Below are 15,513 nucleotides of genomic sequence, written 5' to 3' on the forward strand. Positions count from 1 at the left end.
GTGTGTGTGTGTGTGCGTGCGCGTGCGCGTGTGCGTGTGCGTGTGCGTGTGCGTGTGCGTGTGTGTGTGTGTGTGTAATGTATAAAAACCTTATACTGGAATTGTATAAGTTTAAAAAAAATACAATATTAAGTGTAGGGTGTAGGGCAGGCTATAGGTAGGCTACTTATAAAGTCTGATAATCTTAATAGGTGTAGTAACTAAACCACAATTAACTAGTTACATTTACATTCAATTATACAAAGCCACAGAGTTCCGGACTGTTTTAAAGCGAGTCCAAACTATTGGTTCTATCTATATAGGCTACTGTAACACTGCTTCAATAGAGCCATCTGGTGGATTTAGCAGTGCAGTACAAATTTTACTCAACGTCATTGCACACCAGTTGCCTAAGGCCGCCACTAGCTAGGGCCTAGGGCCTAGGCTAAACTAAAGGGTTTGAAATACATTAAGGTGCCCAGTGGATGTCCACTCTTCTGGGTGCCTAGAATTGAAGTTTATAGGCCTAGGCTTATAGCTTATAGAAAATAGTTAGCATACTGTCATTATCAAGAACTGTTATTCTCATCAATTAAAAGCATAGGCCCACCTCGAAAATGGGGCATAGAGGTAATGCCAGCACAGCAACAGTATAGTAAAGATACTTTCTTTGAATGATTTTGACAACGTTCCAATCCACAATGGATATTCTTTAGGTCTGTTTCAGTTTAATTGATCTGATTGTGGGCTTACAGGACAAAGTGTTACAGGACAAACAGAATGACAATTTCTGTGTTACAGGACAAAAAGAATGACACTTTCTCACAGCATGTCTCAAGCCACAAGCAGATTGTCCTAGACCTAGATGATGATACTTGCGATCCTATTTGCATGTAAACTTCTTCAAATTTCACTGAACGAATAGCCTAAACAAATTACATTGTAGCCTATATAGCATGTTGAGATGTGCCAATTCGATTTGGAAGCGTGCTTCTCAGAGCGTGCTCACACGTATTGTTTTATTGTTGTTAATAAGGACCGTACCAGGTCCGTATACTAGGACGTTGTCTTGAATGTTTTTGTGTTAGTTTGTTTTCCATTCAGTCGTTTGTGTATTGGTTTGGTTGTGATTTGTGAAACCATAGGTCTGCCAATCTTAAAACCCAGCTACAAAAAGTTGAGCTGGATTCAACATTTTACAGCTCTCCAATGATGCAGTGATTAATTTTTTGCCAGGTGAAACCTGACTAATGAAATCTCATGAAATGTAGACGACCTAGTCATTTAGAGGTCCTAGTCATACTGACGGCCTAACCTGATTGGTTGCCTTGTTTTCTCGTTTCCACTCCCCTTCTCTCTGGGAAATTCCTGCTTTAATGGGAGAGGGAAAGTAATAATTTCTGTCAGGCAATTGCCATAACTTTTAAGAAGCCTTAATATTTTTGCTTGCTCACAGACACACGCTTGATCACTATGTTGAGAAACATGTCAATGACAACTATGCTTGAGAGCTAACCAATACAAATACAAAAAATTATTGTCAGTCAAGATAGAAAAGATTTACAGTGAACTGGCAGCCAGAGAATGGATAAAAATCCTTAACATCAAAATCCTTATAACATCAAGATAAAACGTAATCTGTCACAGCCTGGTCATACCAGTTTCCATTTCTATTCCATTTCCATTATAATATATGGTATGCTCTCTATAATAGAAAGAGTGGTTGTGTTGTTGGTTTTTCTTCATCACTTCTTGATGAACTGAAGGGGGCTCACACGCAGGCCAATCACATCTTTGCCAATCTCTGTCACCTGTGTGACCCTGCAGACCTGACCTTTATATTTAGACACAAAGCCATCCTCAACCCCGCCTCTGGCATTAGCTGGAATATCCAGCTCTGGAGGAAGGTCCAGATCCTCCACTACCTCCCTCCTCCTTCACCTGCACTCCCACTTCCACTTCACCACCATCCTTGGCATCTATGTAGTTATCTTCATCCTGAAGTTCAATATCATCTCCCCAGCCTTCTCCAGGATAATCTATGTTCAGGTCAGCTGACATTTGTCTTGTCTTGCCCTTGACTGTGATGTCTCCCCTAAAGAAGCCCTTGGAGACATTAAGAAGAGGCCAGTTGGTGTTCATAGGGTTGATGGGAGGAGGGGGCTGCAGCAGCTGAGCGTTAGGATCCACATCTGGCAGTGTCTCCTTCTCTAGGTCAAAGGTCTCTTTCAGGGCCTCAGCCGCTTCATCCATTCCATGAGTGGCTGCAGTCAGATAGGCCAGAGACTTCTGTCCACAGTCCTCGAGGATGCGAACTCTCTCACTAACATCTCCCAGGTACAGAGCTGTCTGGTAGTGACTGCTCATGTCCTTCCTGATGTTGCCTTCCTTCATAATCTTGCGCAATTTTGCCAGGTTGCCGGTGATGAGGTAGAGGAAGGTTAGTTTGTTGTAGCTCTTGGTCTTCTTGTAGCACATTTCCACTACCTGGAAGTGTCCCTGAAGTAGGGCCACCTCACCCAGACGCTCCCAGCAGCCACACTCATTAATGGTCTTGGCTGCCTCCAATGCCACCTCGATGTTGACACACTCCAGAGCGAGGCTGAAGCGGGTCTTCTCATCCTTGACAAAGTGAAGTGCTACCTCAGGGTAGCCCTTCTTCTGCAGATAGGCTATGATGGACTGGCCCACCAGCTTGGCATTACGTACCATGTGGAGCACCTCCTCGAATTTGCGGTTGACCAGGGCCAGTTTGAAGCGGTACTCTGTGGGATCAATTGTCAGGATGCATGGTCGGCACTCGCGGTCCAGGCAGTACACACTGTTCCCCGTTACAAGGGTCAAATAGATGGTCATGTCAAGAGTCTTGATGATGCCATGGTCACCAGAGGTGAGTGCGTATTTGATGTGGTTGGAGGTGGTGTAGATGAAGACACTTTCATCCCAAGCTCCACTTTTCACCCGGATTTTCTCATGGATGTTACATAAAGTCTCGAGTTTACGGTTACAGATCATGATGTTGTGTTCAGCTAGAAGGGCCACATGGCTGGTGTCTGCACTCCACACCACGTACTTGACGTTGGCAATCTTGACGGTAGCCAGCGACTGTTTCTGTTGCACATCAAACAGCTTTATGCCATCTACATCGCGCAGTAATAACAGAGAACCCATGCCGGTGTAGAAAATCTCCTCACAGCCCGGTACCGGAACCATCTTCACTATCTCGTTTTTCAGGTTCTTAATCAGCAGTGAATGCCTGTTGTCCAGGACAGCAAATCTGTTCCCAGTGACCCAGACAGCTGTTAGACCAGAGGACCTCTGTCCCTGAGAGGGGTTCTGAGAGTCACTCTCTTTGGGAATGGAGTACAGGTCATAGATACTGCCTGACCGGGTGGTCGCCCTGGTGCAGAGCAGTACAGCGTTCTCAGCAGGGTTGTAAGACATGTTAAAGATGGGGAACTTTGACCCACTGTGTAGCTGCATGATAGTCGTGTCCTTGCTGGTGTTAAAGTTGAGTCGGCGGAGGAAGTGATCCTTGACATAATACAACATGTTACCGTAGACGGTATAGGCCGGCCGCTCCCGCTCCAGCTTAAACACCAGCATGCCATTGTCATGACCAACAGCAAACAAGTTGAGGTTGGGGTGGGCCGCAATGACCCAGAAGCGGCCATGGTGGTCGTTGCGGAATGTCTGGACAGCCACCCTCTTGGCCATGTCCCACACCCTAATGCTCTTGTCTTCAGAGACAGACAGAATGAGCTCCTGGCGTGGGTAGAAGACTACAGCGGACACGTTGTTGTAGTGACCACGGCATGTGTCCAGCTCCCATGCCTTGGACTCGTTCATTCTCCAGATTTTGACCTGCCGGTCATCGGCTCCTGATACAATGAGAGGCAGGGTGGGATGGAAGGCTGCCCAGTTGACCCCACGGTCATGACCCTCAAGAATATACTTGACAACCGGACCTGAGGGTACAAACAAATCAGTGCCAGAGTTGCCACGCACCTCATACTCCACTGCACTGGGAGACAGGTACCTCTTCCTCAGACTGGAGATATCCCACACACGCACGGTCTGGTCCAGACTGGCAGACACCACCAGGTCCTCAGAGGGATGAAACTGGGCGCACATTACATAGTATTTATGGCCGTTCAGCAGGCAGACCTGTGTTCTGGACTGCCAATTCCAGATACGAATGGTCCAGTCATCTGAGGCACTCAGGATCCAGGGGCACTCATGGTGAAAGAAGGTGGTTCTGATGTAGTCCATGTGTCCCAGTAGAGTGAAGAGGCAGCGTTTCAGGTTGTAGTTCCAAACCTTAATTTTATAGTCGTCTCCTCCAGACACAAAGAGAGGCTGCTGCTTGTGAAAATCAATTCCTCTGACAGGACCATCATGCTCATTTTCAAACTTGTCAATCAATGTGCCCATTTGATAGTCCCACAGCTGGATGTCACCATTGTGCAAACTTGCAAGAATCCAAGGCCTCTTGGGGTGGAAACTTAATCCTTTGACCCTAGCCGACTTCTTTTCAAATTTGGTCAACATTGTGACCAATGATCAATGATACAGGTTCCTAAATCGATTAATTCAATTAATAAAAAGACACACCCCGTTTTGCTTCGTGTCTCTGTCTATCTCTCTGTCTCTGTGTCTCTGGCTCTCAATGTGAGAGGTTATCTATGGGCATTTATGTGTTTAAATGTCTGCTACACTTTATATAGAGGGTATATGTGTGACATCATTCATCATCATACCCGGAAGTTAGGAGGAAACGCCTACTGAGTGGCGAAAAACGACTTTCTTGCCTTGACAGCCTACATCCAAAAGGAAAAGTGCTATCATTGCATTAAACAACGTTAAACTCACTTTGCCACTAACTTTGGCACTCGATTTGCTACTAACTTTATGCATGCTCATACCAGTAAGACGCGCAAACGTGGGAAGCGAACGCAGCTGAGACCCTGCAGACCCTGATGAATTGAACAATGTGGACCCTGTTGTAAACAAGTGTAAGGCTTAATTGGGTCGTCCACTCACAGTTAACAGTCTTTGTATTGAGTTTGTGCTTGAAATGTACTGTAATTCTGCAAACTGTTAATAAAGATTTCAATCAATCAATCAATCAATCAATGTCTGTCTGTCTGTGTGTGTGTCTGTCTGTCTGTGTGTCTGTCCCGCTGTTTAATACTGTATATGCTTTTTGCGAATGCAATGAGCACTTACTATGAGACCTAGCAGATCATGTCTGTGTGTCTGTCTGTGTGTCCCCCCTTTGTGCCCATATATGGAGCTGAGTGATTTGTTTGTGATTGATGCAACACACTCCATATTTGGACGTATAGCTGCTTTGGGGACTCCTTATATGGTTATGGGCTGGCTGAGTCATATGTACGAGCTGCGTTCGCTTCCCGCGTTTGCGCGTCTTACTGGTAATAGCTCCCCCAATACTGCCTTTTCCCTTGAGCCTAAAGTCACCCGCTAAAGTGGTGTCCTGCTGTTGTTCATCAGCCACACTTTTAGAAAGCTGCTTTTTGACCACAATCATTTTAATGATCATCTCTTCGCCTGGTTTGTTATCTTAGTTGCCTAATGTAATGTTTTTATTGGTCTGATTGGTACGTAAATAACATTTCTATGACGAAGCGTCGATTATACTCGACAGGCAATCTATCCAATAAAAACGACTTTCTCGGGTGCGTCCTCCCCGATCACCAAGCCGATCAATTAACTTTGTAATTAGCATATCCGTTCTACGACGGATACGGAAACGCCATGTGTTCTCTCTTGCATGGGCCTGTTGAATTGACCGCATACAGTAGGGGGGTCTGAACCGGATCTAAGCATGGAAAGCAAATAGAAAGTTTAGAAACCAGCCTCTATCGTTTTTTTGCCAATCATTGAAGTAGGGCGGGCGGTGTTATGTAGTATGTTCGTTTTTGATGACAACTCAACGCCGATACACACTGACGATATAGAGAGGATGTTTTTATTGCTCCGATCGTCGGTGCTGCTGTAGAAACAAACAACCCGCCGTCTGATCGAATTGAACGACCCCCCTCCCACACACACGGTCTGACCGTCTCTGGGTTAGAAGAACTTAACATTTTCATAGTGGAGGAGAACGCGGTCTTATTGCTGCAGGTTTGTTTGTCATTATAAACCATTCGTTTCGGTTGCTTGTTCCTAATGTGCGTTTAATTTTCTTATTATTACCCGCATGCATAATACAACATGTGCATATCATGTTAACGCTATATTGTTCATGCGCTGTCGCGACGTGTACGGCAGACAGACAGACAGACAGACAGACACGCCTCGTGAAGAAACTTCACGTTAACCACTGCGCCCCGTGGGCATGTCATTAATATAAAATAATAATAATGAATTCCCTCAGAAATAACTAAAATATCAGACCTACACTCTCACAGCGTCGCACTACTAGACTAGGACGCGCTGTGAGCTTGTGCATCGGTTATTTTAGCAGCTGGCTAGCTGTGCATTAGCAAGTTGCAGCTAGCATAGCTAGCTATTAGCTAACACAGTGTGAAGTCAGGCGTCACATTGTATTTTGATTGTATGCACAGCATGGTTTATGTTTGATTATGCTTAACGTGCACGTATGACTGTGACATCTTCCCTTGGCCCTGGCATGCACTGTGCTCCAGCTGTAACTTGCGGGAATTAGCACCTGGTCCTGGACGAAGCTAGTCAAGCTACTAAACGTGTTAAATGTTTGATAAAATAAAATGCTGTAAAGTGTTGATCTGCACACCAGTGCGTGACTGCGTGTGTAGTTGTTAGACTGCTGGTCAGTTACAATAGCTTGCACATCAATAGAAAACTCATTGTTGATTGACTGTATTGTGGCACATCGGCTTGTGTGGTGCTGTTAATTAACAGGGTGTAGCAGATCAAATATTTGGCCACGCCATTGACCAGCATCACACTGGAGGGCCTCTCCTTCAGATTGCTGCTTATTGTGACTGTGTCTAGAATTGTCAGAATATCCACTTGTAGGCATGTCGTTAAGTTAAGCATGTCAAGTTAAGCATGACTTGCTTAAACCTGCATAATCCCTGTGTATATACTATTATGTGCCGTGTTTTATTTAGGGATCTTCAACAGGGGGTCCTCAGAATCATGACAGGGTGCTGCCAAATCTTTGTGTGATGATGAGGCCTATATGGGGTTTACACTAAGGTCTCAGAGGCACTTGCCTGTTGGGCAAGCAAGTGCAGGTCATGTTCTACTTGCCCAAAGGTCATGCCCACTTGCCCAAAAAGTAATTTGTCCATTATAAAATGACCGGTACAATTTTAATTACTCTTTAATTTTACTCATACCTCAATTTGTATACCAAATGCCTACATACTAGCTATGAATATTTCTGTTTGGATGAATGGGCTGAATGGGTCTATCAGAAGTATCACCTAGGTATCACCTTGCTGGCAAGATGGCTGCTGTCTGAATATGGCCAATTGTCCTCACCTATTTATTTTGGTTTGTGCATCCTAAGGTGTGTAGGCTCTGTAGTACCCTGTCTTCTATCCTGACTCCCAAATGTTACCTGACACATTATCAAATCCAGGGAGAGGCGTGTGTTTGCATTCCATTGCTGGTGCAAGACGATGGAGACAGAACTTGAGCAGCAAGAAGAGGAGACCACATTCAGCAACACTGACACTAATGGTAAGGTGATGATGATGTCATGACGATGAATTTGTTTATATAGCGCTTTTCCATACATAACATACTGTAGTCACAAAGTGCTTTACAGACATGACATCTCAGTGGCCTTGTGGTTAGAGTGTCCGTCGTGTCCGACATGAGACTGGGAGGTTGGGATTCGATCCCAGGGCGGGTCATACCAAAGACTCTGAAAAATGGGACCCAATGCCTACCTTCTTGGCACTCGGGCATCAAGGGTTGGATTGGCGTAAATCCCTGCGACATACTAGCGTCATGTCCAGGGGGTGTACTGTCCAGGGGTGTACTTGTACATCAAGCTGCCTCATGCTACAGAAACGGGAGATAATCTCCTCTTACTTACCCTTACTTACAGACATGTTAATAACAACAGTGAAACAATTGAAATAGAAACACTAACAGCATTTGTAGTCACTAGTCAGCAGAGCTGTGGTCTATTGTTAAATCTATATATGTAGTATGATGTGGCAAAGTTTTAGAAAAAAATCCATTGACCACATGCAAGCGTATAGCCTATACGTGCGCATGTCATGCAGGGAATAATTATGGTATACGTCAGCAAATAAAACAAGTTATAAAGTTAAGCAATCAGAGCTGACATAAGCTATACACTTAGGAAAAACATTTAACATACAGATGTGTTTTCAGAAGCGATTTAAAAGCCTATACTCCACGGGCAGGGCATTCCAAAGCTCATCTCATGTGTTTCCATGAGATGACTTGAGACTTGATTGGCAGTGTCAGCCAATCATGATAAGGTGGAAGTCGTGGAAGAGCTCTTTTTTTCGAGGTTTAATAATATAATTTGGGGTAAAAAAACTTGCCATGGAATTACACCAAGCACACTCGCCTATTCACATTGAATACTGCTAAAAGCCAATTACAGCAGTTCCACTTCTACCAATCGGGAGAATGAGAATGGGTCCACAGCGCAGCAAAGAAATCGTTGAGACTAATAATAACTACAATATCTGGCAAAATAATTTGACCCTAAATCATGCAGCCCTAATCTCTCCTATTTGACATTTATTCAAGTGTTAAAGGAAAGGAATGTTATAGCATCGTTATCACAATATTTAAGGAGCATGAGGAGTTGGAATGGCATTATTTTTGTCTATAATTCAGTGCCATATAGACCAATATTACATTACATTCTCAATCACAGGATGCAGTATAATGTGAATACTCTTGTCATTACTGTACTTGGAAATTATATGGAAATTTGTGTCTGGCGTCATGTGGGCATGTCAGATGGTTGTGCATGTCTCATGTCCAAGACACTGCTGTTCTGGGGTCTGTGACCAGATCTGCCCGTGTTATGTGGTAGGATAGCCTGGATATCTGCCCAGATAAAGCTGGCTTCTGATTAAAACCGATCCGGGGGTGGGAAGGACGGCATAATCAGCTGTTAGTGTTTGATGCGATTTATTTAAGTTCATATTGTGAATTTCAATGACATTTCTAAATGCCAATCTTTGTGCCTCCTGTGACGTTCATATGAGGTAACACTCGTAAAAGCTCTGACAGTTGAAGTTTGTAAATGTGTTTTGGAAGGAGCTTGGTTTGAATAGACTTTTTCTTGTTTTTTGCAGCTTCGCCTTCTACATTTGTTTTGTTTTCATTAAGGAATGCCTATTCGTTGTACAGGGATGCTGTTTTGGCCAGTACAGGGATGCTGTTTTGGCCAGTGTGTATTTGCAAGATCTGTTTGCTTTGTCCGATGGACACGTCCGCTAAACATAAATTTTGCCTAAACAAATGTAAGCATTAGGCTATGTTTAGGAAATCGTTCTGTTATTATGTACTGAAGCCAAATGTTTTTGTCCGTCAGGTAAAAGGCCAGCAGAGGACATGGACGAGGAGCAGGCTTTCAAGCGTTCTCGTAACACAGACGAGATGGTGGAGTTGCGGGTGCTGCTTCAGAGCAAAGTAAAGTTCCCATCATTCAGTAGACCATGTAATTACATCAACCTGACAATCTGGTACTTCTTCAGATCACAAACTCAGTTTCAAGGATTCTTTTCCACAAAAAAACGTTCCAAGATAGTGACAATAGCACATCTATGTATATACGAGTAGATCTCCTATTTTTGTTATTCATCGTACAACGAAGTACTGAGTGGCCACTTGGAAATAGGAAGGTTCCAGGGAAGGCTCCCCCTGGGTTAGTGTTGAAGTGTCCTTGAGCAAGACGCTGAAACCCAACTGCTCCCGATGAGCAGGTTGGTTTCCTTCGCTCTTGGTATGTAATGCACATTGTAAAGCACTTTGGATAAAGGTGCTATATAAATTTACCATTTATATAGGGCTTTAGTGGCTATGCCGGGCCTCTTAACTCACTGGATGCAGTGTGCTCAAAGAATGCAGTGTGTGGACACTTGCAAGTGTGGACACTTGCTAGAGTTTCGGTGTCTCTTCTATTAAAACAGACTACCGGTACATAGAAAAAAGCAGGGGCTCGCAACTGACTTTAAGATGTATATCAGAAGTAGGTCATAATGTAAGTACCCTCGTGTGGGGTGGTTTGAGCGTAATTGCCAACACCAATAAAAAGTAAAATAATGACTGGCTCTAATTTTAGGCCTAGACCTCTGGATTCAAATGCCGTTTGTATTATCTTAAAATATTGCAATAAAAACTCTTGTTTCTCCACAGAATGCAGGTGCTGTGATTGGAAAGGGTGGCAAGAACATCAAATCTCTACGCACAGACGTGAGTAAACTCATACAGTACCATACTTTTGGTACTCTGCCACTGAAGGAAGAAACATTAACATACAAACCAAAAACATTACTTTGTTTAATTTCCAAAAAATTGTGCATTGACTAATAGTATATATATATATATATATATATATATATATATATATATATATATACATACATACACATACACATATTTTGGAATGATAATTTCAAGAGCCACGAAGTGGAAATTGGAATTTATGTTCGCAATTATTGTCCAACTAAAGAATAGCCATTGTCAGTCAAATAATGCCTTACTTCTACTTGGCTCACATGAACAGACAACATTGTGTCTGTTCTGTTACTTTGTTATGTCTGTCTGTACAAGCCAAAGGACCATAATGGAAATGAGTCTCTGACTGATTGTGTTTTTGTCCCCCTTTTTTGCATGACGTGTTATTTCAGTGAATGCATTGCATCGTTCTCTCTTTTATAACACGTTCAAATAAATCACTCAATCAGAAGTGGGTATGAAACAAAAGAAAGCAGTGTTTCTCGGTTTTTGTATTTCATTTCAGTACCCTCGACGAGTATATGCTATAGTGCAGGGGTTCCTTTTTTTGAGGGGCGATAGCCCCTCCTATTTCCAGCTTTTGGTGTGTGTGTGTGTGTAAACAAACTTTGTTTGTTCTACACAAACATGAAATGCCATTTACAATTAATGGACAATTTTGAGTTTGTGTAAACGCAAACATTGCGTAACACAAACATTGAAGACGAAGGTGAGGATGCAAATTCTGATTGGCTGGAATGAGATGATGTATGATGTTGTATGATGATAAGAGCGCCCCTCACTTCACACAGGTGTGATTTGTTAAATTCAAGGACCCCCATAACTGAGTGTACAAAGGGAACCAAATGGCCCATCAGTGAGTCCATTTGGTTCCATTTGTACACTCAAGATACAGACCTGCAAGGGTCAAGGAACCCACAGGATCCCTGGACTCTACTTTGAGAACCACTGCTATAGTGCAGGGTTTCACTAACATTCCATGGCAAGGACCCCCAAATAATCATAGCCTCTGGCTGTGGCCCACATATTGAAAGATGACTCTGTGTTGTGAGCTTGTAGATCTGCTATTTTTGAAAACATTCCAATTTCTTGTCAGAATATTGTAAAAAATAGGGACGTTCAGTTGAAATTTGTTGAACTGCGCAATAATGATCTGAACTGAATTTGAATAGGAAAGAAAATGTGTGTATGTATATATATATGCTGTAAAAATGATCACGTTAACGGTGTTAATTAATTGCGTTAACTTAAAATATGTTAACGCATGTGCACAGTCTTGACCCGCAGTGTTGTCCCTGAACATGTGTGAACGTCAGTCTCTTTGTTTAACAGTGTCCCAGATTTCCATAGAAGTCTTCTAGGAGTCTTCTAGTCAGCTAAAACACACCCTAAACAGGCCTTAATATGTAGCTAAAAAAACACCAATCTGTCCCGCCTCCTGACAGCAAATTAAACGTAATCACACTCTGATGCGCGCAGCTCAGAGTGACAACTCTATGATGATGTGCGCTCTGCTCGCGCTGATCCAAGACACAGAAGTAGAACATTTGATTAAACACAAGTTTGATTAAACACAATGTGCCAGCGCCACGCTGCCACCGAAAACTAGCTTCCCATAGCATATTATTTTTGCGTCGAGGAGCGCTGTCTAACGACGCCTCGGCCAACAAAACACAGCTATCAAGTGAAGCCTGACTTGTGCTTCGTCGTATGATGTGTTGCGTGCTGAAAATAGTTGATCTGTAAGCTCACAACGCGTCGCATTCCACAACACGTGAGTTTGTAGATCGGCTATTTGCAGGTACAAGGAAATATGCAGGATGTGAGACGTTTAGAAACGTTTGCCTTCACAATAAAAGCATTTCAACCTACTGATGTGCACAAGAAGCTGTTTTACACACACACACACACACACACACACCCTTTTCTATTCATATCATTATTGTGCCAGTTCAACAAATTTCAACTGAACGTCCCTATTTTGGGACGTGTATATATATATATATATATACTTATTTAATTTTCCTCTCCTTTCCAATTGCCCCCCCATGGCCCTCACTTTGAAAACCTGTATAGCGGACCATTCAGGTGTGACAACCAATCCCTCTACAGGTGTTTTAAAATACATAATTAGTCTGGTAGAGTCAGCACTGTTATTAATCTTTTTATCTCGACAGACTGTCCAACAGTTCATTGGTGCTGTTCTTAAAGCGCTCACCACATTTTCAGTTCTTTTCTTTTTTGGGACAAAGTACAGTGATGCAGTACAGCGTGCATTCAATTAAAATGTATTCCTTCTCCCCCTCTTCCCTTCTCCTTTACTTTTGTTTTTATTTTTGGCCACCTTCCTCCGTTGCCCATCATGTACTGGATCGTCATGCCCCTCCTGCGTTGCCCACCTTGACGTTGGCCCGCCCCCGAACGCCCGCCCGCCCACCTGACACTCCCGGTTGGCCCCGCCCATAATCTGCCCCACGCCCTCAATCTTGTGATTGAATGCCCCTCTGCCCAATGCCAACCACCACCACCACCACCTCCACCACCACCACCGCAGTACAATGCCAGTGTATCAGTCCCTGACAGCAGTGGCCCAGAGCGGTATGTCCCACAAGTTATTGCCTCACTGCCTGATTAGAACAGTGAAACAACGTGTCTTTGATAACCTGCCTTCTGTTTCATTTCAACTTTTTATATACATGATAATATAATACCCAACCCCTCCCCCAGCCCCCCCCCCCCCTCCCCCCAACCCCCACACACTTCTAAGAGACATGTATGTTCCATTTGATTTCTCTTGTCTTCTTTACCCCCACGTCATATTGTAAGCATTTCCATTAATTTGGACATTCTGTTACTCCGCTACAAATCCAGCCAATTACACCATTCAGAGAATTATATAAATTACTAAAAATGGTTCTTTGGCTCATAATCGGGGGAACCTCTTGATGCTATATAGCATCTATCTTAAAGGTGACCGGTGTCTATTATAGGCACCTAAACTAAGCTGAAGAACCAGTGGAGAACCATACAGGTGCTGAACAGGTTCCTCGTATGACAGCAGTGCACCGCCCCCAAAGAACCACTGAAGAACCAATCATTCTGTGTGCATAGGAGCACACTGGTGGATGTTATTTTTGTTTTACATGCTGTGATATTTAATTTAAGTAATCATGAAACTTGGGGAAAGCAGATATACATTTTTTCCTGCTCTCACCTTTGTGCCCTGCCCCCTCCCCTTCCCCATACCCCTGCCCCCTTCCCCCCCACACCCCACTGTTCTCAACATCACTCTCCGCAAGCACTGGCTGAATGCTGGAGGCTCTGCCCTCTACCCCCCCACTACGTCACTCATTACACTGTTGTCTTCTTTATTTCCTTTATGTGCTGCATCTCTCCTGTTTAGTTCCTCTCAACACCCCCCCCCCCCCCACATCAGATAAGATCTGCCTAAATCCTTCATGCCCCACCCCCCCCCTGCTCCTATCCTCTCCTGTGCCCACCAAGTAGATGGTTGGCTCGCATTTCCTCTCCGTCTCTCCCCCCCCAAATCCCCTGCTCTGTTAACTACTTAAGCCCTATACATATACGATGAATAGTGAAAATAGCCAATCTATAAACTCACAACACGTGGGCTTATAGACTGGCTATTTACTTGTGAAGGTCTTTACACGCTGGGGGGCGTGACGAATAAACGGTCCAAAACATTTCATACTATGATTGTTTTGGATGCATCATTCATACAGGTTGATGCCTTTATTTGCGGTGCGGAAGCTTCCCCCAATAAATGACCTGTTCTTATCGCTTTATCGCGCATAATTTACACTTTGTGTGGATGTACTCGACATGAACAACAGTTTAAAAAAAAATATATATATATAAACTATAAAATGTGCCCCACGGAGCACAGGTCTCCACCAGGATAGGATCGTTTTTGGAAAAATGTCTGGTGGGAATATGCGTGCACAGTTTCACACTGACACTGTTAATGATTTGCTGCATTTTGTACAAAATGGGCCACTCCTGAAAACTTTGGAAGCCAATCTTAGACAATTGGGATGGAATATGAGAAATAAAACAGACCTGTCTTGATCACATGACTATAGATATCATGTGTACCGATTTGCATGAGATTTGGATAAAATCTGGAGGAGTAATATCAAAAAATGTGTTTTACATAAGTGGGCCTGCTGGTGGCGCTATAAAGAGCAGATGTGAAGTTTTACACAGATTGTTGTACCGGTAGTTATATGTAAAAACACGAATGGGCCAGTGGGAATGTGCATGCAAGATTAGCTGTACACAGATGGACACACACACAGACAGACACACGGACAGAGTGCAAAACATACTCTCCCCATGCTTTTGGCCTGGTGGAGACAAATGTTTTTAAACGCCCCCTGATTTGTAAGATGTAATGACCTGCCAAAAATATAAATGGCAGGTTGAAAGTGGTTAATGTACTCTTTTCTACTGCCCCCCCCACCTCCTCACCCCTGCCCCCCCCCCCCCCCACCCCAACCCCACCCACCCTTTGTCACAATGAGAAGGGGAACCGGTGACGCGATTGTCATGGCAATATATTCTGTTTTGTTCTCCCTTCCCCAATCAGTGCTGGTGGTGGGATGGTTCTAGAATTCTTTCTCTCTGCACTCTGTGTGGCCAGTCTTGTGCAACACATTAATTTGAGTCTTTTTCAAGTTGCCCATCCTCCTGTCGTCAGGTCTCTCTTTCTTTGAGTGTGAAATCAGATCAGACCAAGTGCATGTCAGCTGCTCGTTTTTATCAGCCCAGTATGGGGAGAAGTCCAGAAAGTCTGTACTATATGCTGCTGTCAAATCTTTTTTTCCCCTCCTTTATAACTGTTTTGTTGAACTGCCTCTCACTCATCTTATAGCGAGCTTTTCTTTACTTTTGTACGTGTTTGTCTTCCTTCTCTTCATGCCTTAATTCTTTTTGGCCCAAATATTCCTGACAGGATCCTTAGTGTGAGTGCCAATATTGACACCATTGGAGAGATTCTTCTCAAGATCATCCCTACTCTGGAGGAGGTAGTGCACTTCGTTA

At 43.6% G+C, this 15,513-nt stretch overlaps 2 protein-coding genes across 4 annotated transcripts in view; one reads left to right on the plus strand and one right to left on the minus strand.

Annotated features, from left to right (window-relative positions):
- Positions 1-1,724: 1,724 nt before the first annotated feature.
- Positions 1,725-4,530, minus strand: LOC308309662 (coatomer subunit alpha-like; the record flags this gene model as incomplete). The annotated part of the gene is given in 2 exon segments (XM_080755574.1): positions 1,725-1,908; positions 1,910-4,530. Coding segments are annotated over 2 exon segments (2,805 nt in total).
- Positions 4,531-5,917: 1,387 nt separating this feature from the next.
- hnrpkl (heterogeneous nuclear ribonucleoprotein K, like) overlaps positions 5,918-15,513 on the plus strand; it is a 29,107-nt gene continuing 19,511 nt past the window's right edge. For all 3 annotated transcript variants that reach the window (XM_080756102.1, XM_080756104.1, XM_080756103.1), the window contains exons 1-6: positions 5,918-6,126; positions 7,574-7,674; positions 9,524-9,621; positions 10,348-10,404; positions 13,004-13,047; positions 15,425-15,497. In XM_080756102.1, the coding sequence (XP_080612228.1) occupies positions 7,614-7,674; positions 9,524-9,621; positions 10,348-10,404; positions 13,004-13,047; positions 15,425-15,497 (333 nt within the window). In that variant the 5' untranslated portion in view covers positions 5,918-6,126; positions 7,574-7,613. The remainder of the gene's footprint in view (positions 6,127-7,573; positions 7,675-9,523; positions 9,622-10,347; positions 10,405-13,003; positions 13,048-15,424; positions 15,498-15,513) is intronic.

The sequence above is a fragment of the Protomyctophum bolini genome (assembly GCF_963924005.1).
Source record: "Protomyctophum bolini genome assembly, chromosome: 22".
NCBI lineage: Eukaryota > Metazoa > Chordata > Actinopteri > Myctophiformes > Myctophidae > Protomyctophum > Protomyctophum bolini.